Raw genomic sequence first — 26,991 nt, 5'->3', positions numbered from 1 at the left:
CACTCTGATGAAGAGAACATGATGGCTGGGAGACTTTTAAGATTGAATCGTAGCAATTCCACATTACCAGTCAACTAAACGGGTTGCTGCTTTCTGCTTCTTTAGCTTCATATTATTTTTTTTTTTTGCACTGGTAAATCATGTTTTTCAGATCTTACATTGAGGGAACTAAACTATGTTTTCTTTCAAGAATAATGCAGGTATAATTTACGTTTCCTATTGAGTGGCCAATATCTATTCTGGACTTTTAAAGAGACTGCATCAAGCACAAGCATGTAATTAGAGGCCGACTTGTATGTAGGATTTAAAAGATTGTGGCTGGCATTGATTAATAGACCAATGTTCCACACGTACTAGCTTTTTACTGCTGTAATGTAACTAACTTGATTGTATGAAATGAAACAATGTAGTTTTAGAGTTTTTAGTTCTTTTTAGCTTTTCATTCTTTAAGCATTGGTGTTGGTTTGGGTTGAGTTTTTTTTTTTTTAATTTCAATTCCATTATTATTTTTCAGTTACATCGTTTTATTCATTCAATGAATTTGATTTTAATTTTTTTTAGCACTGTAAGCAAAAGATTGTAACGTACACCGTGTCAAACAAGCAATAAGTTGTGCATTTTTATACGCTTTTTAAACGTATTAAATACGTTTAAAAAGCAGAAGTTTAAATACGTATTTAAACTTCTGCTTTCTATAGCAAATCCACAATTAGTTCTTCACTGACACTGAACTTTTGTACTGCTAAATCCCTTTTCTATGAAAGCGATAATGCAGTTCATGTTTCATGCCAGCTTAAAAAATGTAAATATCAGCCAAGTTTTGGAACACAACGCATGCAAAAACGTGTATAATCTTTGACCCAAACAGCCAAGTTTTTGTGTGTCTTATGAGGCACAGCTAATGTTTCAGAAGCATTTTTGGTGCTACTCTTAGGCCCGGTTAGCGAGTGCACGCGCAGTTCAGGAGACCTGCACAGGCCTGTTGGTAAGGATTGTTTGGCAGGCGGCCGTCGCAGGCTGCTCCTCATGCTCGGCAGTCCTCACATAGCAGGAAAATTGGCCCAGAAACTCGCCCTGCCTGACCATTTATGGTTGATTTAATCATATCCCTACGAGGAACTCCCCTGTGACGCGTCTGGTTTCTGTCTGGGCAGAGTTGGCCGTCGCGCTGCGGCGTCCCGGACATCTGGAGCGCTGTCTCCACCGCCGTGTGCCGGTAACTGGAGTTTTTGGTCTCGCTGGTGTTGACATGAAGATTGTAGACATGAAAATAACAGCTACTAGATGTTTAGCTTACGGAGCCACAGCTGTGAAAGTATTAGACATAGCTAATGGCTCCTCCTTGGCGACGGCGTTCGGGACACAAGGCGCTCTTCAGTCTCTGCTTGGGTGGGAAATACCCTCACCGTGTGACATGGGTGGCAAAATGACCTAGAGTCTCGCGTAGTGCCGAGGATAACACGCGTGCAAATGTAATCAAACACTTGATCCCTTTTGCCCTCCGTTGGCTCGTATTTAGGTTAAAGTGTTCCCAAAACACCTGTCCAAGTGCGCAATATCACACACTTTAGATCAAGGAGACAGATTATCTGTATTTTGACTATAACGTAGACTGCTGGCACAGGTTGCCTGTTGCATTATTTTTTTTTTTATACTGTTACTAGTGGAGTCTACGCTGGCTTAGGTGTCAAAAGTTTTTGAACCGTAAGATATATATATATATATATATATATATATATATATATATATATATATATATATATATAAATAAATATATTTTTTTTTTTTTTTTAAGAATTCTCTTCTGCTCACCAAGCCTGCATTTATTTGATTAAATTTTTTTTTTTTTAGATATTTTTACTTTTCCTGTGAAACTATTACTATTCCTGTGATTTCAAAGATACATTTTTAGCATCATTACTCCAGTCACATGATCTTTGAGAAATCATTCTAATATTCTGATTTGCTGCTGAAGAAACATTTATTATTATTATTATTATTATTATTATTATTATTATTATTATAATAATATTATGTTAAACAGCTGATTAGAATTTTCTCAGGTTTCTTTGACAAATAGAAAGTTCAGGAGAACAGCATTTATCTATAATAGAAATCTTTTGTAACATTATAAATGCCTTTATCATCACTTTTTAATTTATCTTTTTAATCTAAATTTTATAATTGATTTTGCTATAATTTTGTATTTATTTCTTTGTTTTCATTTGTATTTATTTTACTCAGTTTTGGAACTTATTTTTTTCATTCTTATTCAATATTTGTATTCATTCTTTTAATAATTATATAATTTTTGCATTTATTTTTACATTTTTTTTAATGCTTTTTCTCCAAACATTTCCAAGGACCCCTGGTACTTCCTTGTGATGCCCAGTTTGAAAACCCCCTTATTTAAAGCATCCTTGCTAAATAAAAGTATTAATTTCTATAATGTCCCAGCACCCTGTAAAAAAGAGTAATGTACTCAACTGTTTTAAATATTGATAATAATAAAAAAAATGTTTCTTGAAGAGCAAATTGACATTAGAATGATTTCTGAAGGATCATGTGACTCAGAAGTAACGATGCTGAAAATTTAGCTTTGAGCACAGGAATAAATTGTGTTTTAAAATGTATTTAAAAAAAGCAGTTATTTGAAATAGTAAAAATATTTCACAATATTACAGCTTTTTCTGTAGTTGGGATCAAATAAATGAAAAAATTAAAAATCTTACAGTTCAAAAACTTTGACTTTTTAAAAATATATTTATTTGAATTGGTCAGTACTGAATATTTTTCCCTCAATTAAAGTTAAAATCTTTTAAATTTAATTTATACTGTACATTAAAATGTTGTGATGCCTAATTTCTGTTTTAGCATTTAAATTTTGATAAATTTTAAATAAAGTACTAAACTGATTTTAGTTAATTTTTAATGTTTTAATTTTTATTTATTTAGTTAAAACGCTATTTTATTTTCATATTGGCTATTTATTGGTGTGCATTCTTTGCAAATCTTTTATCGCTTGTTTATTATGTCTGTCGCGTTTCATTCTTGTCAACAAAGAATTAGCTCTTCTTTATTCTAGAGATGCCGCTATCTATGCAAACCTGTTGCTGAAGCCAGTTCTGTCACTGCTTTTCAATTTGTTTTGCACGTTGCAGTGCGTCTGTAAACTTCAGCGATGGCCCTGACGGAAATAGCCTGCTGTGATCAATCAACCTTGACTTATTTACAGTTAAAGTGATAATGCCACACTCGCGACACACAGGCAAGTACTACCGTTCAGTCAAATGAGCTAGTCGCGCCATGTGTCGACAAACACATCCTAAATTAAACCTCTGTCGCAGTGTTTACCTTGCAGAGGCACTGTTAAGTTTTAAACGCTGCTAAGAACGCTTATTATTTACTCGACCTTGGTCTGTGCATTGATATTAAAGTGATACTGACATCATATTTCGTGATTGTTGCTATCAGAATGTGTTTACAGTAACAGTTGGAGTTTAATGTTGATGCATAAGTAATCCTACTTCATTACGTATTAAACTAGCATTCATTTTGCAACCAAGTGCAACTGTAAACCTTTGCGCTGCGGTTGGTGGCATGATGGAAAATCATTAAAATTAATTTAGAAGCATGTAAACTGTTCGTAGCGATTATCTGAGTCAGTTGTGTAAGCAAATTTGATTGCATGGCCGCATGTATGTATCATTCAGACAGTTTCTCGTCAGCGTCCTCAAGAAACTCACACCGCTGGCCTGACCCTTCAGTAGGTAACTAGAGATTAACCAGAAGAGTATCAGCACACCTTCTCCAGTTAGCACCGTGCCGGTGGCTCGAATGCATCCCGAATGCAAGCTTGTTATTTGCTTCGTGTGTTATAGAGATGAAGCGGAGGGATTCACGTGCCTGTCTGCTGCCTGTTAGGGGCAACAACCCTGAACCTTTCCAGTCAGGGCTGGCAAAAGCAGGCATGACTGTGTTCTGGGCAGACAAATGCACACATGGCGCATTATGTAAGAGTGCATGGCGGCCGTCATGTGAGGGCTGCAGGCTAGCGCTGCGCATCCACAGATGACTGGCCGACGCTTTGATCCTCTCCTCTCAACCTGAGTGTTTGTTCTCTCTTTCTGGTTGACTCGCTCTATCCTGATCCTCCTCTTTTCCTGGCTGTCTGTCTGTTCACTGTTCACCTTATTCTGCTCAGTGTGATTGTACAGTTTTCCTGTGTAAACATCCATTCGCACTAAGAGCGATAACTATGAATATTAAATATAACGATTGCTGTATTAGCATTCCTACATATCCTACAGTGGATCATAGTCTTTCTGCTTTTGATGCTTAAGCTCTTTCAAGTTTGATGGATTCTTGGTGTCCTTGGTGTGAATTGCCATTAATGCAACTAAAAAAACTATTTTATTTTATTTTATTTTATTTCTTGGCCAATATTCTTAATATCAGTGGCAGTAAATGTTAAGTTTTGTTTATCGTTAGAGCGTTTATTAAACAAACAATTTGTTGTTGCTATAGTTATAGTTCTTGGTGTGAATGGCCATTAATGCAACTAAAAAACTTTTTTTTATTTTTTATTTTATTTTATTTTATTTTATTTTTATTTATTTATTTATTTATTTATTGGGCCAATATTCTTAATATCAGTGGCAGTAAATCTTAAGTTTTATTTATCTTTAGAGCACTTACTAAACCAAAAATTTGATGTTGGTGTGAATTGCCAATTGCCATTTAATTATTTTGTAATTTAATTTAAATTTTTTTTTTTGGCCAATATTGTTAACATCAGTGGCAGTATATCTTAAGTTTTATCTATCTTTAGAGTGTTTATTAAATATATTAGTTATTGTTATAGTTATCGTCCTTGGTGTGAATGGCCATTAATGCAACTAAAAAAACTTTTTATTTTATTTTATTTTTTTTATTTTGTTTTATTTAATATTTTATTTATTTATTTATTTATTGGCCAATATTTTTAATATCAGTGGGAGTAAATCATAAGTTTTATCTATCTTTAGAGCGTTTATTAAACAAAAAAAAATTAGTTGTTATAGTTCTCGTCCTTGGTGTGAATGGCCATTAATGCAACTAAAAAATGTTTATTTATTTTATTTTATTTTATTTCATTCTATTTTATTATTATTATTTTTATTTTATTTAATTTTTTTGGCCAATGTTCTTAATATCAGTGGCAGTTTATCTTAAGTTTTATCTATATTTAGAGCATTTATTAAACAAAAAAAGTGTTATTATTACAGTTATCGTCCTTGGTGTAAATGGTGTAAAAAAAAAAAAAAAAAAAAAAAATAAAAATAACATTTGCCAATGTTCTTAATATTAATGCCAGAGTATCTTAAGATTTATCTCTCTTTTTTTTTTTTTTTAAATCAAAAGAATCTTTGACGAAACAACCTTTGTTGAAAAGTCAAGTAAAAATATATGAATAAAAGTAAAAAAATAAGTGGAAATCTTTTTATTGTTCCCTAAATAGGTTTTTTGTTAACTATATTTATGATGCAAACAAATTGAATCACTGATTCATTTAAACAGTTCAAAAGAACCGATTTGTGTAAATGAATCACAACTCCTCAAACAACGTTGGCTTTTTGATAAATCTGTAGATGCTGTTATAAATAGCTCTGTCTTGACACTCATTTAATTTGTGACAAGCAGTGGGCACAAAACTGTTGTAAAAGTGTTAATTATCACAATTTCCTTGGTAATGATTAATATGGTACTGATAACAAAACAATATTGAATATATCATAAATATTTCTCATGTCTCCATTGAACTTAATGGTGATGTCATTGTTATATGACTGATTGTGTGTATCTAAACTGAGCCTGCAGGTATCACCCAGATGAGTCGTCTTAACGCAAATAAGAAGGTGAGATCCGTCTCGCCCCGAGAGAATGCGAAACGCATAAACATGCAGTTGCAGTGTTGTGTTGTATTTTTGTTCGGGGGCGTTCTCATTAGCGAAAAACAACACTGACTCATTCTACGCGGCTCGGATCGATGCGGCCAACTGCCGAACGTATGCGGACCGACGCCAACGTGCCCCACCGTCAGGCAGAGTGACATTGTCGATTGTAAGTGGAGCATTTAGGCAGCGGAGCAGCTCGTGGTTCTTTTGTATTACTCATCCTGCACACATTCAAGCTGGCACACACTCGTACCCTTTTTTTTTCCCTGTCGCCACCATCATTAGTAGATGGAGAACGACCTTTTCCTCTGCCTAAATATAGAGCCCACAAAGAATAGGAGGAAGGGAGGGAAGTGGGGGAGAGATGGAGAGAAACAGAACGAATGTGCGCGGGGGCCCTAAACATTTCTGAGCCTTTAAATACAGACCAGAGACGCAGAGGACGGCGTTTTTGTTTTCTTTTTCGTACTTGCGTCACGGCTCTGCCATTAAAAAAAAAGAGCTGTTGCAGCTGAACGCTAATCACAAACAGAGACGACGGCAATAGGTGCTGTTTTTAGAGACTTCGCGTACAGAAATGCCAAGGCGACCCGTTTCCTCGAACTTGCGTGTAACGTTCGGTCAGATGTTTGTCAGCCGGGTTTGTTTGTTCGTGCCGGTACGGTTTGTACAGGTGCTATCATGTAAGGCTTATGTCATATTGTTTTTCTAAGGGCCCTGTCAAGCGAGGGTTTCGTCTAGCGGTCTCCTGACTCCATACCCATTAGTGACAGTAACCGTCAGAGAAACAGCAGTCCCAGCAGAACCCACAGACACCAGGGGATGTGCCTGTTTTAGCTGTTATTGCGCTTTGATTGAGCCTGTTTGTGTGCACGCGCTAAGTTGTCTTGTGGGCTTGTGGGCTTATGTGAAAAAAAAAAAAGTGTGTTATGGCACACACTGGTTTGTTTGAAAGTACCTCAAAGCGGTTTCTTGTAAAGTCATTCCTCGGCCTTCCCCAGAGTCTGATGTTTAGCCCTTGTCTGGGGTTTCTTTTATGTCCCTTCTTCTTATTAAAGGACGTCTACCTGTTGATCGTCACCATATTGCCAGTTGTGGCTTTCTTCTTTATTCTTTTGAAGGCAAACCTCACTGTTACTGCTGAGCTTACGAATTAAGATTTGGCACAGAACTCATCCCACTACAGTCACATTGTGTGGCTTACTGCGTACTTTTCAAGATTTTTAATAAAATTAGGTGTAAAAAAAAAAAAAAAATAATAATAATAATTAAATGAATACTTAATAATATTTAATTAAAATTAATATTAAAAAAATTATTTAATTAAATTAAATTGAATTTTGTTTTAATTAAATAATTAAATACTTATTTTGAAGCAACCATCTGTCAATACTGTAGCAATAAATAGACTTGGCTACCTCAAGGGATAGTTCACCCATAAATGAAAGTCTGTCATTTTAGTTAATTTATGAAAAATTATTTTTTATAATTTTTTTTATAATTTTATATAATTATATAAAATTCATTCTTGTTATTTCAAATCTTTGACTAACTTTCTTTTGCAAAACACAAAAGATTTTTTGAAGAATGTTTTTGTCCATACAGTGAAAATGAGACATTAAAAAAAAAAAAAAAAAAAAAAAACTTTTTTTTTTTTTTTTTTTGTGTTTCAAGGAAGAAAAAGTCATACAGGTTTTAAACTACATTAATTAATTTTCATATTTGGGGAAACAGTCATTTTAATCAATCTTTGTTTATTAGAATCAAATGTATTTTGATTTCGTTAAAGGAGAACTCCTTTACAGAACACTTCCAGAACAACAATTCAAAAATAATTTACTCACCCCCTTGTCATCAAGATGTTCATGTCTGTCTTTCTTCAGTCGTGAAGAAATTGTTTTTTGAGGAAAACATTTCAGGATTTTTCTCCATATAATGAACTTCATTGGTGCCCCGATTCTGAACTTCCAAAATGTAGTTTAAATGTGGCTTCAAAGGGCTCTAAACGATCCCAGCCGAGGAAGAAGGGTCTTGTCTAGCAAAACGATCGGTCATTGTTTTTGAAAAATAAACAAAAGCTTGTGTAGCACAGGCTCTGGGATGTGCGTTTGAATCACGTCGAAAGGTCAAGCGGAACGTAGGCAGATCTACAGACCCAGTGTTTACAAAGCGAACGCACAAAAACTAAGAAAGTGCAAGTAAGTCAAATGCTGTTTACAAAGAAAAAGGTACAACAATGTCGGACGATTCTGAAGTTGTAGGAGAAAATAGCATGGAGTTTTTCGACATACTCTACCTTTTTGAGCCGGAGTACACAGATGATGAACTTGTGGTAATTTGTAGACGTGATTTGTAGTAGTGATGGGAAGTTCGGATCATTTTACCGTCTCGGACCTTTGAGTCTCGTTCAGCAAAATGATTAAATCTTTTTTTGAGTCATTTCATTCATTTTAGCAAAATCAGCATCACGTGACAGCCCCATAAGACTCGAAAAACCCAAAGACTTGAAACAGGTGAACTAATTCCAGTACAGAACCTAATAGGATGTTGCGCATGCACGGTTGAACGAATCACTCCCCGAGATGACTTGTTCTTCCCGAGTCACATTAAAGATTCGTTCAAAATGAGCAAATTGTTCTAGAACGACCCGTGGACGCGCATCCCAGCGCCTGTGCTACACGAGCTTTAGTGCTTAAAAAGTATTCAGATTTTTATTTTTCGAAAACAATGACCGATTGGTTTCCTAGATAAGACCCTTCTTCCTCGGCTGGGATCATTTAGAGCCCTTTGAAGCTGCATTTAAACTGCATTTTGGAAGTTCAAATCGGGGCACCAGTGAATTACCATTACATGCAGAAAAATCCTGAAATGCATAATTTCTTCACGACTGAAGACAGAAAGACATGAACATCTTGGATGACAAGGGGGTGAGTAAATTATTTGTAAATTGTTGTTCTGGAAGTGGACTTTTCCTTTAATTGATTCAATTATTTAATTCCATTCTTTATTTTATTTTATATAAAATTCATTCTTGTCATTTCAAACTTCCATGACTGGCTTTCTTTTGCAAAACACAAGAAGATACTTTGAAGAATGTTTTTGTCCATACAATGAAAGTCAATGGGGTCCAAAACAACTTTGGAACCCACTGACCCTCATTGTATGCATGAAAAACACTGAAATATTTTGTTACATACTGCTTTGTTTTGTTTTGTTTGGAAGAAAGTCAGTCGTGCAGGTTTGAAATGACATTAATTAATTTTCATATTTGGGAAAACAGTCCCTTTAATCAATCTTTGTTTATTATGATCAAATGTACTTTGGATATTTTAGCTTGTGCATTATGATATGATTAATTGATTAATTGCATTCAGTATTATATCATATAATTAAATAAAATACATTCTTATTTTAAACCTCTGATTCACTTTCTTTTGCATTATATTATATTATATTATATATGAGATTCATTCACGTCATTTCAAACCTCTGTGACTGACTTTCTTTTGCAAAACACAAAAAGAGATACTTTGAAGAATGTTTTTGTCCATACAGTGAAAGTCAGTGGGGTCCAAAACAACTTTGGAACCCACTGACCCTCATTGTATGCATGAAAAACACAAAAACATTTTTTAAAATACTGTTTTTTTTGTCTCAAAGAAGAAAGTCATATTGTTTCAAACCTGCATGAATAAATGTTCATTTTTCGGGAAACTGTTCCTTTGATCAGTCTTTGTTTATTAGATGTGCTTGTTTATCCAGTGTGCTTTGGATATTTTAGCTTGTGCATTTTGATTTCATTAATTGATTAATTGCATTCAGTTTTTTTTCTCTCTGCTATACATATATTTATAGCACTAAAGTGTCTTGTTGCTAGGAGATGGTGTGGGAGCCAGGGACCCAACGCACAAGAGAGAGAAAAAGGTATGAGAGTAGAGGGAAAAGGCGCACTTCTTGTGAAAGCTGAATGACAAATACACTCACGCATACGCCGTGAGTCAGTGCTGACGCGCACACGCTGTGGGAAGCTTTGTGTTTCTGCGTGCCCACTCACTCGGTGGAGGTCTGGTCCCACAAACACGCAACTAATCATATATGATCTGTTGACATGTGTTGGTAAAATTGGCATGAATGGTGGGAAATGCATTCAACTTTGAAGTTGCGTCCCTATAAACCTTTTTGAAAAAGGAGCTGAAATTACAGGCCCAAGTGGTGGGGTGCAATTTTTTTTATTTTTTTTTATTTTAGTAAACATTTTCGAGTATCACTTCTGTTGCGGTTATTCCAGTGCTTCCTGCATTCCTGAATCTTCAACACACAGCAAAAAGGAATCCAGTCTTTGAGTTGCAAATACGAGTTTGCAATCTGAATTAGGGATGTCACTAACAATTATTTTGGTAATTGAATAATCAGGCGATTATTCTGCTGATTAATCGAGTAATCAAGAGAGTTTTTTTTGTGGTAATAAAAATAGACTTAAGTAAACAATAGCTTTTAAAATGACTTAAAATAATTAGTTCAAATAAAGTATCAAAGGCAAGAAATCATATGGCTTTACTGAACAAAACTGTTAAAATACGCATAGTATACGAATACGAATAGTATTATACACAATAGAACTAACATACATTTTGCATTATAACAAATGACTGCAGGGGGTGCCAAAGACCTGGCGATTGTTCTTACACTTTACTGCGCAATCTAATCTTTTTTTTTTTAAATATTGACTAAACATTTCATTCAAATGTCCACTTAATCTTTAATATTTTGACATTTCTCTACAAGAGAAATGCTAGAGAGACTGTCATTTTATGAAGATGTGGATATCAAAATGTGTAAACTCAGAGTGGGGGTTTGAGCTTTTATTTTGAAATCGCGGTAAACAGTTAGCACATTGAGAAAGATACTGATGTATTCTTCTGTGTTTGCTTAGGTTTGTAAATGATTTAGCTTACAAATCTGATGAAATACCGCATGTTGCATTCAAGGGCTGCAACGATTCCTCAGTTCTATTTAAGGATTCAGTTTTTCAAAAACTCTCTTGCATTTTGCCTGTGTTGAGTAATCGCCAAAATACCGGAAGTGGCGCATTCCACATATTAAACCCATTTAAAAATCATAATAAATCATAATGTTATTAAGAATTCACAAACACTACGATTCAATTAAATGAATATATGCAATGCAGGTTTAATATATGTGCTTTAATTATTTACATGCATGTAGGTTAAGTACGTAGAGTGGCTTGATTCACAGTAAATGCTGCTACACAAACTATTATCATTTACACATGTGGAATGTCTCAAACTCCATCGCTGCAGGTTTTTCGAGTGTATTATAACCTTAATCTGGTGTGCTATTTCATCAGATTTGTAAGGTAAACTCAATAACGAGAATTCATCAGTATCTTTTTAAATATGCCAATTGTTCATTGCAATTTCAAAATAAAAGTTTAAACCTTCACTCTGATTTCCATATATTTAAGAAATTAGTGGCTATAGCATTTCTATCATAAAGAAATGGCCAAATATTAAAGATTAAGTGGACATTTATTCTTGTAGAGTCAATTTTAAACAAGCATTAGATTGCACAGTAAAGTGTACAAACAATCGTCAGGCCGTTGTCACCCTCTGCAGTAATTTGTTATAATACGTAACGTACATTAGCTCTATTGTTTATAATACATTATGTATTTTAACAGTTTTGTTCAATAAAACCATACGGTTACTTGCTTTTGATACTTTATTTAGTAATTATTATTGCCTAATTGCTATTATATATGTATGTTAAGTCATTTTAAAGGCTGTTGTTCACTTAGCTCTATTTTTATCATTACAAAAAAAAATTATCCGATTACTCAATCGTCAGAATAATCGTCAGATTACTCGTTTAGCAAAATAATCGTCAGTGACTGCCCTATTGCATTCCCAGATGAATGTTATAATAAAACCAAAACTCACAGCAACATGCAGAGATGGAGTTTGAGATGCTCCACATATGTAAATGATAACAGTTTGTGTGGAGCAGCATTTACTGTGAAAGGAGCCGGTCAGACACGCACATATGTATCCTACGTGCATCTAAATAATTAAAGTGCATATATTTATTTAATTAAATCGTAGCGTTTGAGAATTCAAAATAGCACTATGCTTTATTATGATTTTTAAATGGATTTAATATATCATGCAGCACACTAATACTAATACACTAAACACACTAATAATGCGTTTCATAGATTCTCGTTCGTGGAATGTGCCACTTCCGGTATTTTGCCAGTTACTTGACACATGAAAATTACAGTCAAGGATTTTTTTTTTTTTTTTTATTAATTGCGTACTCAAATTGAATCGGAATCATAACAGCCCTAGTCTGAATTGAGTGTTGCTAAATAATGGCAAAAACGAAACATTCTGTCGAGTTAGTTCAGTAGCAAATGACTCTTTTCTGAATGGGTTTAATATATCATGCAGCCTTGGACAACGGTCTAATAATGCGTTTCATGGATTTTCGTCCATAGAATGTGCCATAGACGAAAATCTGCATTTCAGAATCACAATTATAACGGCTCTAGTCTGAATTGAGTGTTGCTAATTAATGGCAAAAACGAATCGTTCTGTCGAGTTTATTCAATAGCAAATTACTCTTTTCTACATGGGGTTTAATATATCAGGGCAACCTTGGAAAACGGTCTAATAATGCGTTTCATGGGTTTTTGTCCGTGGAATGTGCCACTGACGTAAATCCACGTTTCCGAATTGGAGTCATAACAGCCCTAGTCTGAATTGAGTGTTGCTAAATAATGGCAAAAATGAATCATTCTGTCGAGTTAATTTAATAGCAAATGACTCTCTTCGTGAATCAAAAACATACAGCGCAACCTGGAATCTGAAGTACTGTCTGATTCACGAGTGAATAACACTGAATCAACCTGACGTATCCTGCACTGAATGAACTTGCAAAGTGCTTACTGAATCAACATCTGACTCACTCATTGAACCACAAGTTATTATTACTTCATGCATGAACCAGATTTGTGTCGTTAATGTTTGTGAAACTTAAATTCAGTCTTGTTGCTCATACTGTGTTGTTTACCTCAAGAAATCGAACTGATCTGCTGCTTTTCAGTGGGTCAAGTGAGTTTTACATCTCCGATCTGCCAGATCTCTCAACCAAACATCTCAATCATGAGTCAAGCCGCATTGCCGACTGTTCAGCAGTTGTCACGGACAGTTAGTACCAGCCCACGGTGTCCAAGTCATCCTACCGCCCCCCTGCGCAGCGTGGGTCCCCGCAGCACATGTGTGCGGTTGGCGGTGGCGGTAATGCTGAGCTGTTCGGCGTTCGCTGCCTAACACGGCGATAGGCTTTATTAGCAGCCAAGCTCTAAACCGTCTGAAAGGGGCATTCCAACGAGCACAACAACACGTCGTGCGCCAAGACCCTCTCTTTCTCTTTTGTGTGCGAGTGTGGGAATTATGCTGTTATTTTCGATCGTTCCCACCTGACATAACGTGCCTTAGAGATAGAATCTCGGTTCATTGTTTTTTGCTCTGATTTTGTTTTTTCTTTCCTAGTAGGACATTGTGTCTAATTTAGAGCCGGCAGAAATACTTCACCTCATTCTGGTCTGAGTCTGCAGACTTTGCTTTTTTGTACTCGTCCAAGTAGGCGAACATTCTCAGGTGTTTCTCTGATGTGCTTGCTTCGAAGAGCTTTTCCGCAGTCTCTCCATGTCACGTTGACTCAGCGTTGTGCATGGCTTCGTAATGGGTCTGTCACTTAGCATGTTGTGTAACCGTCTGTCCATGTTAATGTCTCAAAGCACAAACAGTTTCTGTAATGAGACAAAAGACCCTTAAAGTCACGGCCGTGTTTTTGTCTCGCCTTCAGCGGCCTTCTGCTTCTTTTTTCTGCAAGTATTGAGTCTAAAAGTAGAGACTGTGTGCCATCTGTGTGTATGAGTGTTATTTTGACTACTGCCTCAAGGATTCTAACGAAAAGCTATGGCGTTTCTTACAACTTTTTCAGATTGAGAGATAAATAGAAATTGCATACAAACTTTTACCAGACAGTTAGTCTGCATAAAGGCCTACAGCCTTGGAACCACATCGTGGCTTAATGTCGTTTAAAAGACAGCAGAAGTAATAAAACTCCTTATGAATCGAGATAAGATGTGGTAAAACATGCCCTCGCCACACTCTCGCCAAACTTTGGCTAGATTGCATCAAAGTGCCAAGACTCTCAAGTGTGTCTTGTGTCTGACCTCTAGGGTTTGCCTTCCCAGACTGGGCCTACAAGCCGGAATCAAGTCCTGGTTCCAGACAGATCCAGCTCTGGCACTTCATCCTCGAGCTGCTGCGCAAGGAGGAGTACCATGATGTCATCGCCTGGCAGGGAGACTACGGCGAGTTCGTCATCAAAGACCCGGACGAAGTGGCACGACTGTGGGGCGCTCGCAAGTGCAAGCCCCAGATGAATTACGACAAGCTCAGCCGAGCGCTCAGGTGAAGACTAAATCAGTTCATTTAAAGTTTATTTCACCCAATGTGTCTTTGCTGATGAAAATATCTGCTGTAGAGTAGCTGAATAAACTTGGGTAATGCCTACCTAGATAAGCACTTTACTGATGCAGTGACTGCTCTAGATGATTAGCGACCAACATCTTGGTCAACATCTTGAATTAGACATTCCCAGAATGAGCTCAGTTAATATTTGATCGAAAATGGATCAAACACGTAGATTATCCACTTTATTCTTTAACGTGGCCGTAAGCCTATGGGCAAGATTTCCGCTATAGGGAAATAACGAGAAGAAAAACAACATGCGATAAATGTTAAAACTGTTTGCACTACAAAGCAGTATGTTCATAATTAAGACATTACATTAAAATAATATGGTAAGACACCAATTTGCAATATCAAGCAGCATAACGAGCTGTTTTGTATAGCTAAAAATAGCTGGATGTGGATGAGAATGAAAGCCAGACCCATAAAATGTACAAATGGCTGCCCCCCGCTCTTATGTTTCATATTATGTTTCATCTAAACAAGAAAAAACACGCAATTTCTGGGATTATTTAGAGTATGGGCCTATTTTCACCAAAAGTATTGGCGCCCACACCAATGGGCATTAACATTAAATATACTTTAAATATACTTTAAATTCTCAAACTTTAAAGTTGGATGGATTATGATTGGCTGTCAATGTTTTTGGCATTCATCACCAAGAAAAACAATCTCAAAGTGATTCCAACAATTTCATTACCATTATAGCGGTGATGTGGATGCTGCTATTGACAAAGAATTATAATGATTCATAAAACGTAAGTTATACAGTTAGCATTATAGTTATCGTCTTGGTGTGAATGGGCCTTGTCTATTTTGGCAACATGATAACTTAAGGTAGCATGCTAGCTTAGCAACGTGCCAACACACTCTATGCCTGTAGATATCAGATATATATCATGTGTTCAGTCGTGTAATCGTTCAGTTGACCCTTCGCAAAAACCTGCCCTCCTCCTTTCTAACGAAGTGAAAAATACATTGCGGAGCAAGAGGAAACACGCTGGCAGACAAGACAGAGCAGGCTACTTCTGGTATAAAACAAAGTGTCAGCTTTAAAATTTTGTCATTTTTTTAAAGATATTCAAACAGTAAATACCATTTATCCGTTTGTGGCTTATTAATGTGTTGTGACAGATCGATGTATTGCCTTTATTAGATCAATGACACGTCATCTTATTTACTCAAAGCATGAAAAAAAACATGATCGTAACGCATTTTATTTCAACCACAGAAAGACATCAATACACACAATGTTTAGGTCCACTGAAGTTAATCTACTCTCCTGTCTAAATTTATTTGTCGGACAGAACGGCGGATTCGGTGTTATGATTGGTCAGATCGCCTGTCAATCAAGCTGTTTGCAAACGGTCAACTGTGCTTAGAGTCAGCTTGACATGTTAGCATAAAAGTAAAATGTTATAACCAGACTGATAATGCATATTTATGCTAATATAAAAAAGCATCACATTCAGCACCAATAGCCTTGTGGCAAGGTTGTCAAGTCTGCACTTTACTGCGGAATTCGGCTACTTTTACACTCTTGCCACAGGTTGTTTTTAAAGTTTTTAAAGTGATCTCCCCAGAACACAATTTGGACAGAAACCACTAAAAAACAGGAATGGGCTAGTTTTGATTAGCACTTAGGCCAGTTTTGTTTTGCATACCTGGCAACCCTGCCTTGTGGGCAAGTGTGCCGACATATTACGCTATTGCGTTACTGGTGTCCCAAGTTCGAATCCCATCTCGAGAACGTTTCCTGATCCGGTCCCACTTCGCTTGCTGTCTGCTCTGCACTGTCCTATAATAACAAAGGAAAAACAAAATCAGCATTTTCTAAGCATTTTGTAACTAAACTAAAGCTTCCAGCTCAAGGTAAAATAGCTGATGTTGCTGCCAGTTTCATCTATGCTCAGTCTAGACTGCTTTGTTTCTTTGATTTTTATTTGCTTTTGTTCTTCCGTTGACTGACTTTATATTCATCAGCAACATCTCTGCGTTGTTATTCTCTGTTAGCGTTTCTCCCCGTATACCATTTTTTCCGCCTTTGCCTTTTTCCGTCCTCGTCTGTCATTCGCAATCTGTCCAGTTGCCTGTTTGTCTGTCTCTTCGTGTTATTCAATGCTTTGGACCGGTCGCCATGGCAACCCGCGGATGCCCACTCAAACCTGCTGAACCTGCCTTTACCATCCCAGAATAATCAAGCCCACTTAGCGCTCATCAACCATCTCTTACAGGACTAGTGTGTGTCCTCCACTTCCGAGAACTCAAAAGAGAAATATGGACATATGAATGGAGGGGGAAGAGAGGGGAGGGGGAGAGAGAAGAAAGGCAGCAGAAAGCTGTGTACAGTTCAGATGCAAAGCAGAAAGTTCCTCAGTGTCACACTTCTGAGAAACAGAGAACTCGCCTCTGTTCAACACATGTGGAAGACACAAAAACATGTCCTCTAAGTTAACTCCAAAAACCATGTGCACATACACATTCTCTTGTGACCTCATATTGACTTTTTCAAGCTCTGTTGAAGCTGTTTTTCCTCATTTGTGTAATTGTAAAATTTGTGACATTCATTTCTAGGCCTACACAGAATCCACTGACAAAACATTTGCAGATTTCAAAAATTCAGGAATTCTACATATCTCTCATCCTTTACATTTTTCTTTCAGGCAAACAACTACTACTTTAACAGTTTGTTTAAATTAAGTTTTATCTGCATTGTTTCTGCAAATTCTTGACTCTTTAGCAACTTTAGGATATATACTACCAGTCAAAAATGTTTGAACTGTAAGATTTTTTTATGTTTTTTTTAAAGTCACTTCTGCTCACCAAGACTGCATTTATTTGGTCCAAAATACAGCAAAAACAGTACAATTTTTAAATGTTTACTATTTAAAAGAACTGCTTTCTCTTTGAATCTATTTTAAAATGTAATTTATTCTTGTGATTTCAAAGCTGAATTTTCAGCATCATTACTGCAGTCACATGATCCTTCAGAAATCAATCTAATATTCTGATTTACTGCTCAAAAAACTTTTATTATGTTGAAAACAGCCAGGTAGAATTTATGCAGCTTTCTTTAATTAATAGAAAGTTCAGAAGAACAGCATTTATCTGAAATAGAAATATTTTGTAGCAATGAAATGTCTTAATAATCACTTTTGATTAATTTAAAGCAGCCTTGCTAAGTAAAAGTATTAATTCCTATTTTTCTTCCCTCCCCACTTTGACTCCAATCTTTTGAATAGTGTATAATGTTACAAAAGTTTTTTATTTCAGATAAATGCTGATCTTTGAAACGTTGTATTCATAAGAGAATCCTGAAAAAAAATGGACAAATCAGCATATTAGAATGATTTCTGAAGGATCATGAGACACTGCAGACTGAAGTAATGATGCTGAAAATTTAGCTTTGATCACAGGAATAAATTACATTTTTAAATACATTTAAAAAAAACAAACAAACAAAAAAAAAAAACGTTATCTTAAATAGTAAAAAATATTTTACAGTTGTACTATTTTTGTTGTACTTTGGGTCAGATAGATGCAGGCTTGGTGAGCAGAAAAGACTTATTTAAAAACATTAAAAAAATCTTACTGTTCAAAAACCTTTGACTGGTAGTGTAACTTGGTACTAAATGATTGCCAAAAAATGGTAATACCATCAGACATCAGAAGTACATATTTGCATTTTTAAAAGAGTTTTGAATAAATGTTAGAGATGGTCAGATATGAACATTTTTGGCATCATCTCCTCATGCTTTTATCAGCTATCAATGTTTTGTTTAACCCATTTTACTACCAGTAAAAATGTGTGAAAATTGTGCACACTCAGTGTGAATCTAGTCATTTGGGAAATAAAGGCCTGAAGGCACTCTCTCTCTCCGCTCACTCTTTTCATCCATACCTAAGAGGTTGCACGTGTTGCCTAAAATTCAAACACCATTCAGACAGACTCCAGGCTGCACAGGCGTCCCATTGTTGAGCTGTCGAAAAAGAACAGACTACAGGCCAACAGACAATGCAAAATAACATGTACACACTCGTTGTATTTACCTGATAACCTGATGCCGCTTGTAGACCAGCATATAACCAGACTGCTGCTTTGTTGCTGGATGTCGTCCGTGTTAAGCTTGGTGAAAGTAAACAAAAGGTCATTTGGATCATCCGTTTCACTCAACAGCATATGTACCGCATGCATGTGAATGTCTGCACAACATGCGTGTGCAAATACAGACACGCTTAAGAGTTCTCGTTGTTCTTTTGAAGCAAGTTCAAATACACTTCAAAGAGTGTTGTGCATGCTTAAGTGTTGTGTATGTGTGCCCTTTTCTCTGTTGGTTGAGTTTGCGCCTGTGAACTTTTCAGTGCCCCGATTCACACATCATTGTATATCACAATCATGTCTTCTCACACTCTATGCACCCTCTGTGACATCTTAATTAAACACATTGAATCCATAAATCATCTTAACATCTGAAGATTCAAATAGCCATGAAGTCACGTATCTGCTCTGCACATATCTGAATCTGCTTGGCTCAGTCCTTTCATGTATGGAAGAATTTAACATGTGTGTTATATATAATAACCTTCAATACTTCTCAATGGTACAGTAATTACGTCAGGCTTTAACTGAAAAGGGTTCGGTTTTTCTCTCTTTGAGAGAACATTTTGCTTCCTGACAGGTGCTGCATGTAATCATTTCACGCGTGCACACCACTGTACTAAAATTTTGGCTACACAAACAGTTTTTTTTAGCAGATCTGTTTAAAATTAGGACAATTTGTTAAGCATAAGCAACAGTGTGCATGTGACCTGAGCCAGGTCAATTAGCTTTAATGTAATCTGCTGTTTGAATGCCTATGGGTGAGACTTCTGGTTCGTTATCTGCTATCCATCGTGCAGTAAACTGTAAAACTATTTGCACTACAAACCAATGTGCTATTTAGTAAGGCATACCAGTTTGCAACATCAAGCAGCAAAACAAGCTGTTTTGTACAGCTAAAATAGCTGGACGTGGATGAGACCAGAAGCCCATAAAATTTTCAAATGGCAGTGCCCGCTCTTACGGGAAGAAAAAGGTGGATTTTGAATATAGTTTTCATTTTAATGCATCACTTATTGCAGGACAACGGTGTTTGAAAACCAATTACATTGTTTTTAATGTAATTTAACTTTGCATATTCGGTTCTTCTGTTGCAACTTTTTTTGTCTCTAAAGTGGCCTTTGCAAAGTGTAACACATGCGAGAATGTCAAATACATAAAAATGGGCGGCCTTCAACAAACTGTGACTCCTAATAATGGCTTTGGCAAGTGTGTAACCATGCCAACACTTTCTCCGCAGATACTACTACAACAAAAGGATCTTGCATAAGACCAAAGGGAAAAGATTCACCTACAAGTTCAACTTCAACAAGCTGGTGCTGGTCAACTATCCCTTCATTGACATGGGCTCTGCAGGTGAAGACCGCTGCTTCTTAAACTCAATATATCTAAAACCCATGAAATTAGTTTGATCTATGAAGTAAAACAAGCCTTTATTAAAATTTCTTAACCCTTCTCTTAGGTTCTGGTGTTCCACAAAGTGCTCCGCCTGTCCCATCTGGCGTAAGCACTCATTTCCGCTTCCCTCCATCCACGCCGTCGGACGTCCTCTCTCCTAGCGAGGAACTGCGCAGTCCCGGTGTCTTCAGTGCTGTGCCTCGACGCATAGCTCGTGGCTCTGTCTCCGACTGCAGCGATGGCACCTCCACCAACTCGGAGCTTGAGGAAACTGGCATAGCTCCCGGTGACGACCGCCCGGCCGACCGTGCCTTCAGAAACCTGCTCCATCCACGCTTGTCCCACGACTCCTTGTTCCGTGTCTACGGCGCACCACCCAACCCAGCTGGGCTCTCCAGGAGCGGGCCCCATGCGCCCCCACACAGGGTCCACCCTGAACCCTTGTCACCATTCCCAGTGTCCCCTCTCCCAGGCCCTGGAGGCTTGCTGGCTCCTGCTCTTTCTCCAGCTCTCTCCATGACCCCTACATCTCACATGCCCTACACACCTTCTCCATCCCTGTCACCCATGCTGGGCTCCCACTTCTCGTTCAATCCAGAAGACATGAAGCGCTACCTGCAAGCTCACACTCAGAGTGTCTACAACTATCATCTGAGTCCTCGTGCGTTCTTGCACTACCCCAACATCGTCATCCCTCAGCCTCAGCGCCCGGACAAGGGACTGGGAGGACCTGCAGGTGTAGGTCCACACCTGCCAAGTCACCCTCTGCACCACCAGGCTGAGGAGCCTCATCTATCTCCATTCAAGTTTAAGTTACAGCCACCACCACTGGGTCGCAAACAGAGAGAAGGACCAAACCCGGCACCAAATTCTGGAAGCGCTGCTGCTTCCTTTTCTTACAGCGGGGAGCCTGGTTCGGCCTCAAACTCTGCTTCATCTGGAATGATGACCAACAACTTAACCCCAGCTGGTCCACCAAAGATCAAGGTATGTTTCACCTTAAAGCAAAGGTCTTCAACCCTGTTCCTGGGGATCCACTATTCTGAAGAGTTTAGCTACAGCCCTAATCAAACACACCTGAAGTGGCCAATCAAGTTCCTCAAGACTGGTTAAAAATTGCAAGCAGGTATGCTGAAGCAGGTTCCAGGAGAGTGGGTTCCCAGGAGCAAGGTTGAAGACCTGTGCCTAAAAAAGATAGTTCACTCAAAAGTTAAAACTCTGTCATTAATTACTCACCCATTCATGTCGTTCAAAGACCGTCGTCCATCTTCAGAACACAAATTAAGATATTTTTGATGATATCCGAGAACCTTCTGGGGCATTCGTGGCCTAATGGTTAGAGAGTCCGACTTGTAACCCGCAGGTCGGGGGTCGAGTCTCAGTACCAGCAGGGATTGTAAGTGGGGGGAATGAATGTCCAGCACTCACTCCACCCTCAATACCATGACCGTGGTGAGTCCCTTGATCAAGGCACTGAACCCCCAACTGCTGGTTTGTTCACTACTCGCTGCTGAGTGTGTACACTTGGATAGGTTAAATGCAGAGCACAAATTCCAAGTATGGGACAGCATACTTGGCCACATGTCACGCCCTTTCCCTTCCTTTTCCCTTTCTGACCTCCATAGACAGCAAGTGTCCTTCCAAGTTCAAAGTCTAGAAGGGTACCAAGAACATTAACAAAATGTCCATGTGACATCAGTGGTTCAAAAAAAAACAAAAATATGACTTTATTCAACAATTCTTCTCCTCTGCATCACCCTAGCACCATATTGGAGTATCACAATGTATGTTTCTCGTTCAGTCTGTGCAAACCATGTGTTCTGGACTAGCTCAACAAAGTCATCCCCCAGCCTTAGTGCCCAGACAAGGGCTCTCCTTGAATAAGCAAGCAAGTCTCGTACTCTTCAATATGGTGTTAGGGTGGCACAGAGGAGGAGAATTGTTGATTTAAAGTTGTTATTCTTGTTTTGGGTTTTTTTTTTTTTTTTGTGCACAAAAAGTATTCTCGTAGTTTCATAAAATTACAGTTAAACCACTAATGTCACATGAACTATTTTTTCAATGTTCTTGGTACCATTCTGGACCTTTAATGTAGAAGGGCCCTTGCTATCTATGGAAGATCAGAAAGCTCTCGGATTTTATCAAAAATATCTTTCCTTTCGAAGACGAACAAAGGTCTTCTAGGTTTAGAATGACATGAGCGTAAGTAATTAATGACAGAATTTTTATTTTTAGGTGAACAAACCCTTTAAGAAATCGACACTGTACCTTCTTTAAGAATGGAAATGGCTTTCTGTAATGCTCATTTTGCTTCCGTTGTAGGTTGAGCCCATCTCAGACATGGAATCGGAGGAAGAAGTCGAGGTCACCGACATCAGCGAGGAGGAGCATGAAGACGATGAATGTGATGTCTTTTCCCCTCCCCACCCCAACGGTGGCCTCGCCCCTCCACCCAACCACGATCGCATGACTGATGATGATGATCTCGAGGAAGACGTCTTCAAGACCCCAGCTGCCCCTACCTCAGGGCTTGGGGTAAACCTTTTAGGTCTTAAAGCAGAACCCCGAGAGCTAAACCTGGGCCAGGGTGCTCCTGTTAGCCCCGGGGGTACACGCTGCATCCCTCTGAAGCTGCGTTTTAAACGCCGCTGGAGTGAGGACCAGCGAATGGAGGCGGGAACCGAAGAGGCTGAGGACAAGAAGAGCAGGGCTGAGAGGGAGGATCTTACCCAGGAGGTGGAGCCTAAACTGGGGGAGGAAAATGGAGACCGGAAGAGTCCGGAAACTTTGGCTGCGCCCCTGGGGACGGGCCAGAGGAGGGTGAGCTCGGAGCTGCAGCGAGCGACAGCACAGCTGTCTTTAGAAAACAACGTTTGCTGAAGAGGACATGGTCAAGCACAAAAACTTACCAACACAGAGCTGTCCTCCTTAAGGGCTGAAGGCAACTGTTGCGTTGAAGACCATCTATTCAGCAAGTTCAGACGCCCAAACCCTGTACATGCAGGTTGACTCACTTCAAAATGTTGCAACACTAAAAATTATTAATACTGACATTTTTCAATGCATTTTAAGTAACCAGGCCCCAAGTTTAGCCAGAGCCCCTTGCTTACCGAACCCATTCCTTTTTGTTTGTTGTGTCAGACTAACATCATCCCAATGGTCTCATTGAATTCGTGGACACTTGGACACTGTTTTGTTTTCCCCAAGCTCTCCGTTAGGATTTAGGGATCAACCCAATACATTTTTTTAAAAAATCAAGAGATTACAGAAGTGCCTAAAGTAGACGTTGATGCACCCCTGTAAAATATGGGTAATGATGGTGATAATTAGTCCTTTTTTTGTCTTGTCATTCATGCCCATGCAATTTAGGCTCACATGGTCACAGGCAAGTGGCAAGTTTCGCTTAAACAGACACTCTTGGGTGAAGTGAAAATGCAGGAAGGATGCTGGCCGACAACTCCAACTCAGTCATAGTTCTCAGACTCTGCGATTACAGACGCTTTCTTTTATTTTTGCCTGACTCTTTGCAGAACCAGCTTGCCTTTCGCTCTCAAACCAGGACCTTCATGTCACTGCCTTCAGAGCCATTAACGCTAGCGCGCTACCAGCCTTCACTGCCGGCTCCGGACATCAACTTTCCCAGCTGTTTATCAAGCACAGCCGGCGAACGGGACCACTTGATAACTTATCTTAACGCATGTATATACATTGGGGGATTCATTTTTTTATTTGTTAGTCCATGTTCATGACCACCAGCTGGATGACAAATTATAGATCACATGATTATTCCTTCACCAATTTATTTATTTATTTTTTTATAATGCAGTTTTAACCCTGAGGGAACGTAATAGACAACGTATCAGAAATGGTTTTAGCTTCGTAATCAATTCTAAAACCACTTAAACAATCCTGTACACCCTGCTGTTTTGTAAAGAACACGAATCATCACAATTTGTTGGCGGTAAATCTCAGGCATAGCTCCCGACATCCCTTTCCTCTATCCGACAGGTGAATATAAAGCCTTCAAATGAACAAACATTTGTGCCTTTTTACACAAGACTGACCGCCCAGTGCTTTTCAACGGGTTGCTTTATCGACACGTACAGGAGAGGCCTTAGAAACATGACCTCAAACACTGCTTTTATGCCTTATTTAGTTTTGTACCTACCTTAAAAGAAACTATCCTAAATAAGATTTGCATTTAGAGTCCATATATTCTCACTTTATTGCACGATAGTCGTATATATTTGATAAAAGAACAAACGCTGGTTTTGATACAAATTATATTTCAGAAGGTAAATCTATATGGTTTAGTTCCAGGGCTCTTACAGTGACAGAAAAGTGTTGTTATAGACAAAGCTAAACATAACTGACCAATCGTCGAGAACCCTGAATGGCACAGCTGTCCTTGGCCTTATAAGGCCCCTACGTATAGTTTTAACTTGACCCGTCGCATTTGCGTTCTCCATCTTAGTCTCTCTGCAGTGTTTTAGTTGCAGGAGGCTGCTCTTTACCTACGCTGATCGAGATTGAACAGGTAACACATCCTTAATTTGTAGCAAAATGCAGGGACTTGGTAGTTGATGACGTCTCAAGAAAGGGACCTCACTTTAAACTGACAACTAGAAAGCGGACATTCAGCCTCTTCGCCCTCACCTAAGGAGGAAGTATAGGACCTGACACACTTAACACTCTTTCCTTTTTCCTCTTTTTACTTTTTTTGGACTTTGTTTGGCGGCCTTACACCGGTTCAGTATCTGTATTTCAACTGACAGCTGCCTTATTTGTTAGAAAATACTTTTTTTGTTTCGTTTTGTTTTCTCTCGCTCTCTATTCAGTATAAACAGTGCTGTTTTATTATACCTTTTTTTGTTTATATTACCATTTATCATTTTTAATGTTGATATTATTGCTGGTATTTCGTTTGTACCCCTTTTCCTGAATTTTAACCCTCAAGATGAACATTTTAATAAAGCGTATTCCTCTACCCTCTTGATACCATGATATAAAAGTGCTCTGGCTTTGTATTATTGCTGGTTTTTAGTTGTAATTAAGAAAACCAGGTGAAGAGGGAGGGTGACATTATGCTATCACATTATTTTTATTTTAATGCCTTTTTTTTTGGTTGTGTACATATATAAATATATATTTTCCATTTTGAGGGGATGATGTAAGAAAAAGACATTTCTTTATTGTGTTCAAGGTCTTTCTCCTTTTGCTTCTTTCTTAAAGCTTTCCATCCGTCTCTCTACGGTTATGTAATACTTTGTAAAGAGAGACGAAACTTGACGTTACAAGGAACCATGCATACTTTAGTTTCTCATGTGGTTTCTTTTGCTCTTGTAATTAAAACTGTAATCAGGGTTCATTAAAACAGGTAAAAACGGATCTGGGTTTCTCGTCCTTCATTTACGTGTGTACTGGTAAACACCTAAAAATACAACTAGCATTTGAACACTGTTACTATGTTTTCTACTAAACCTCAGACATTTTAATCTAATCTAATCTAAACTTAATTCAATTTTAACGCTAATTCAATAAGTACCAGTAATTAGAATGGCAGATTTTCAAAAACTGATACATCTGTTGTTTATACCACTATAGTAACACCACCGTAATACCACGGTAATTTTTCGACAGGTTGTGGCGCTAAATCTAAAAGCTGCTAAAATCCAGGCCTGTACATACACCGTTTAAGACATATTTAAGGTCTTTTCATGTTACCTGTGTACTCTGTTGTGCTTCAGTAGCTTCGGTTTCAAACACAAAAAAGAAAGGGCTGTTATTCCAGATCCTGTTTGAGCTGAGGCGAGATGCAAAATCAACCAGGATTTGTTTTCCTAATGAACTGGAAATTCACGCCACAGGAAGACCGTTAACACTAACGTTTCTCCACGATCCAGACGACGTTTGTGAGTTGAGCACGAAACAATCTTTCGTTTTAGAAAAAAAAGATGGAATTATATGTATACTTAAATAATTGTCTCAGCCACACTACAGATAATTAAGAAAGTGCCGTGTGGAAGAGAACTTTTAAAACTTGAGAATTTTATCCACAGGTAATTATTTGTAAAACGGCGCCCTCTGCTGCTAAAGTATCGTCATCGTTGACGTTTGTTTTGAAGCGGTACTCGAGGCTCTTAAAGGCGAAGTGTCATTTTTGCTGTTGGACTACTTTATCTTACTCTAGTTTAATGTGCAAAGGCTATACGTCAGCCACTCCTTCATCATTATCATTAATCACTATGATTTTGCAATTCCGCTAGTGGTACAGAAAGTTCACCTTTAACCCTCTACGGTACGCAATATGATATCAATGAGGAAAATATTATTTGTGATGTTTTTTCTGCTTAAAATTAGACACTATAACAATATCAATAAACATTTTATAATTTTTTAATTAATTTATTTTTTAAAAGTTTGTTGCAAATTTGATATTTTCATGCAGAAAAAATTAATCAATTTATTTAAAACACCAGTTTCTTTAATCAAACATTTGAGCAAATAGATTTATCACACTTTTGATGTTTTGCACATCTTATATTTAATAAAAAGTAAGATTTCATACCCATGTGTTGCTTTCAGGCAACGCTGTACCAACGCTGTATCTGGTCTCATACCAAAACATTATAATTAGTGTTGTTTCAAAGTTAAAAAAAATAAAATTATCATAATCTTATGCTAATATATAACTTTTCCTTACAAGCATGCACATACACACACAAGCACATGCATGTAAAATCTCCTTCCTCACTAATGACTCCTCACTGCTTGTGAAAGCTGAGGAAGCACTTTCTTTTAACAGAATATGTGTAGATATTGTATATGAATTAGAATTCTTATAAATGCATTACAATATCATGCAAAAATGCACATTTTTACAAATATATACATGTATGCTATGCTATAAGCCTGGTATGGCCATATGTGATTCCATTACGGTACAATGTTGCCTTGAGGCAACGTGCAGTTTTTTTGTAATTTCCTATTATAT

The 26,991-nt window shown here is 37.7% G+C and overlaps 1 protein-coding gene and 1 long non-coding RNA gene across 3 annotated transcripts in view; one reads left to right on the top strand and one right to left on the bottom strand.

Moving 5' to 3' along the window:
- Nucleotides 1–25,385, top strand: part of erf (Ets2 repressor factor) — a 37,584-nt gene extending 12,199 nt beyond the window's left edge. Inside the window, exons 2-5 of one of the 2 annotated variants that reach the window (XM_051136769.1) lie at nt 14,221–14,440; nt 19,840–19,955; nt 20,062–20,984; nt 22,320–25,385. In XM_051136769.1, the coding sequence (XP_050992726.1) occupies nt 14,221–14,440; nt 19,840–19,955; nt 20,062–20,984; nt 22,320–22,877 (1,817 nt within the window). In that variant the 3' untranslated portion in view covers nt 22,878–25,385. Of the gene's footprint in view, nt 1–14,205; nt 14,441–19,839; nt 19,956–20,061; nt 20,985–22,319 lie in introns of both variants that reach the window. The other variant, XM_051136768.1, reaches the window with a different exon arrangement.
- LOC127181818 (uncharacterized) lies at nt 15,515–26,042 on the bottom strand. Its single transcript, XR_007829820.1, has 3 exons — nt 25,722–26,042; nt 18,551–18,626; nt 15,515–16,298 (listed from the first exon to the last, which is right to left on the bottom strand). It is a non-coding gene; the product is annotated as an uncharacterized LOC127181818 (long non-coding RNA).
- Nucleotides 26,043–26,991: the final 949 nt, after the last annotated feature.

The sequence above is a fragment of the Labeo rohita genome, chromosome 19 (genome assembly GCF_022985175.1).
Source record: "Labeo rohita strain BAU-BD-2019 chromosome 19, IGBB_LRoh.1.0, whole genome shotgun sequence".
NCBI lineage: Eukaryota > Metazoa > Chordata > Actinopteri > Cypriniformes > Cyprinidae > Labeo > Labeo rohita.
This window is presented reverse-complemented; position numbering and strand designations above follow the sequence as displayed.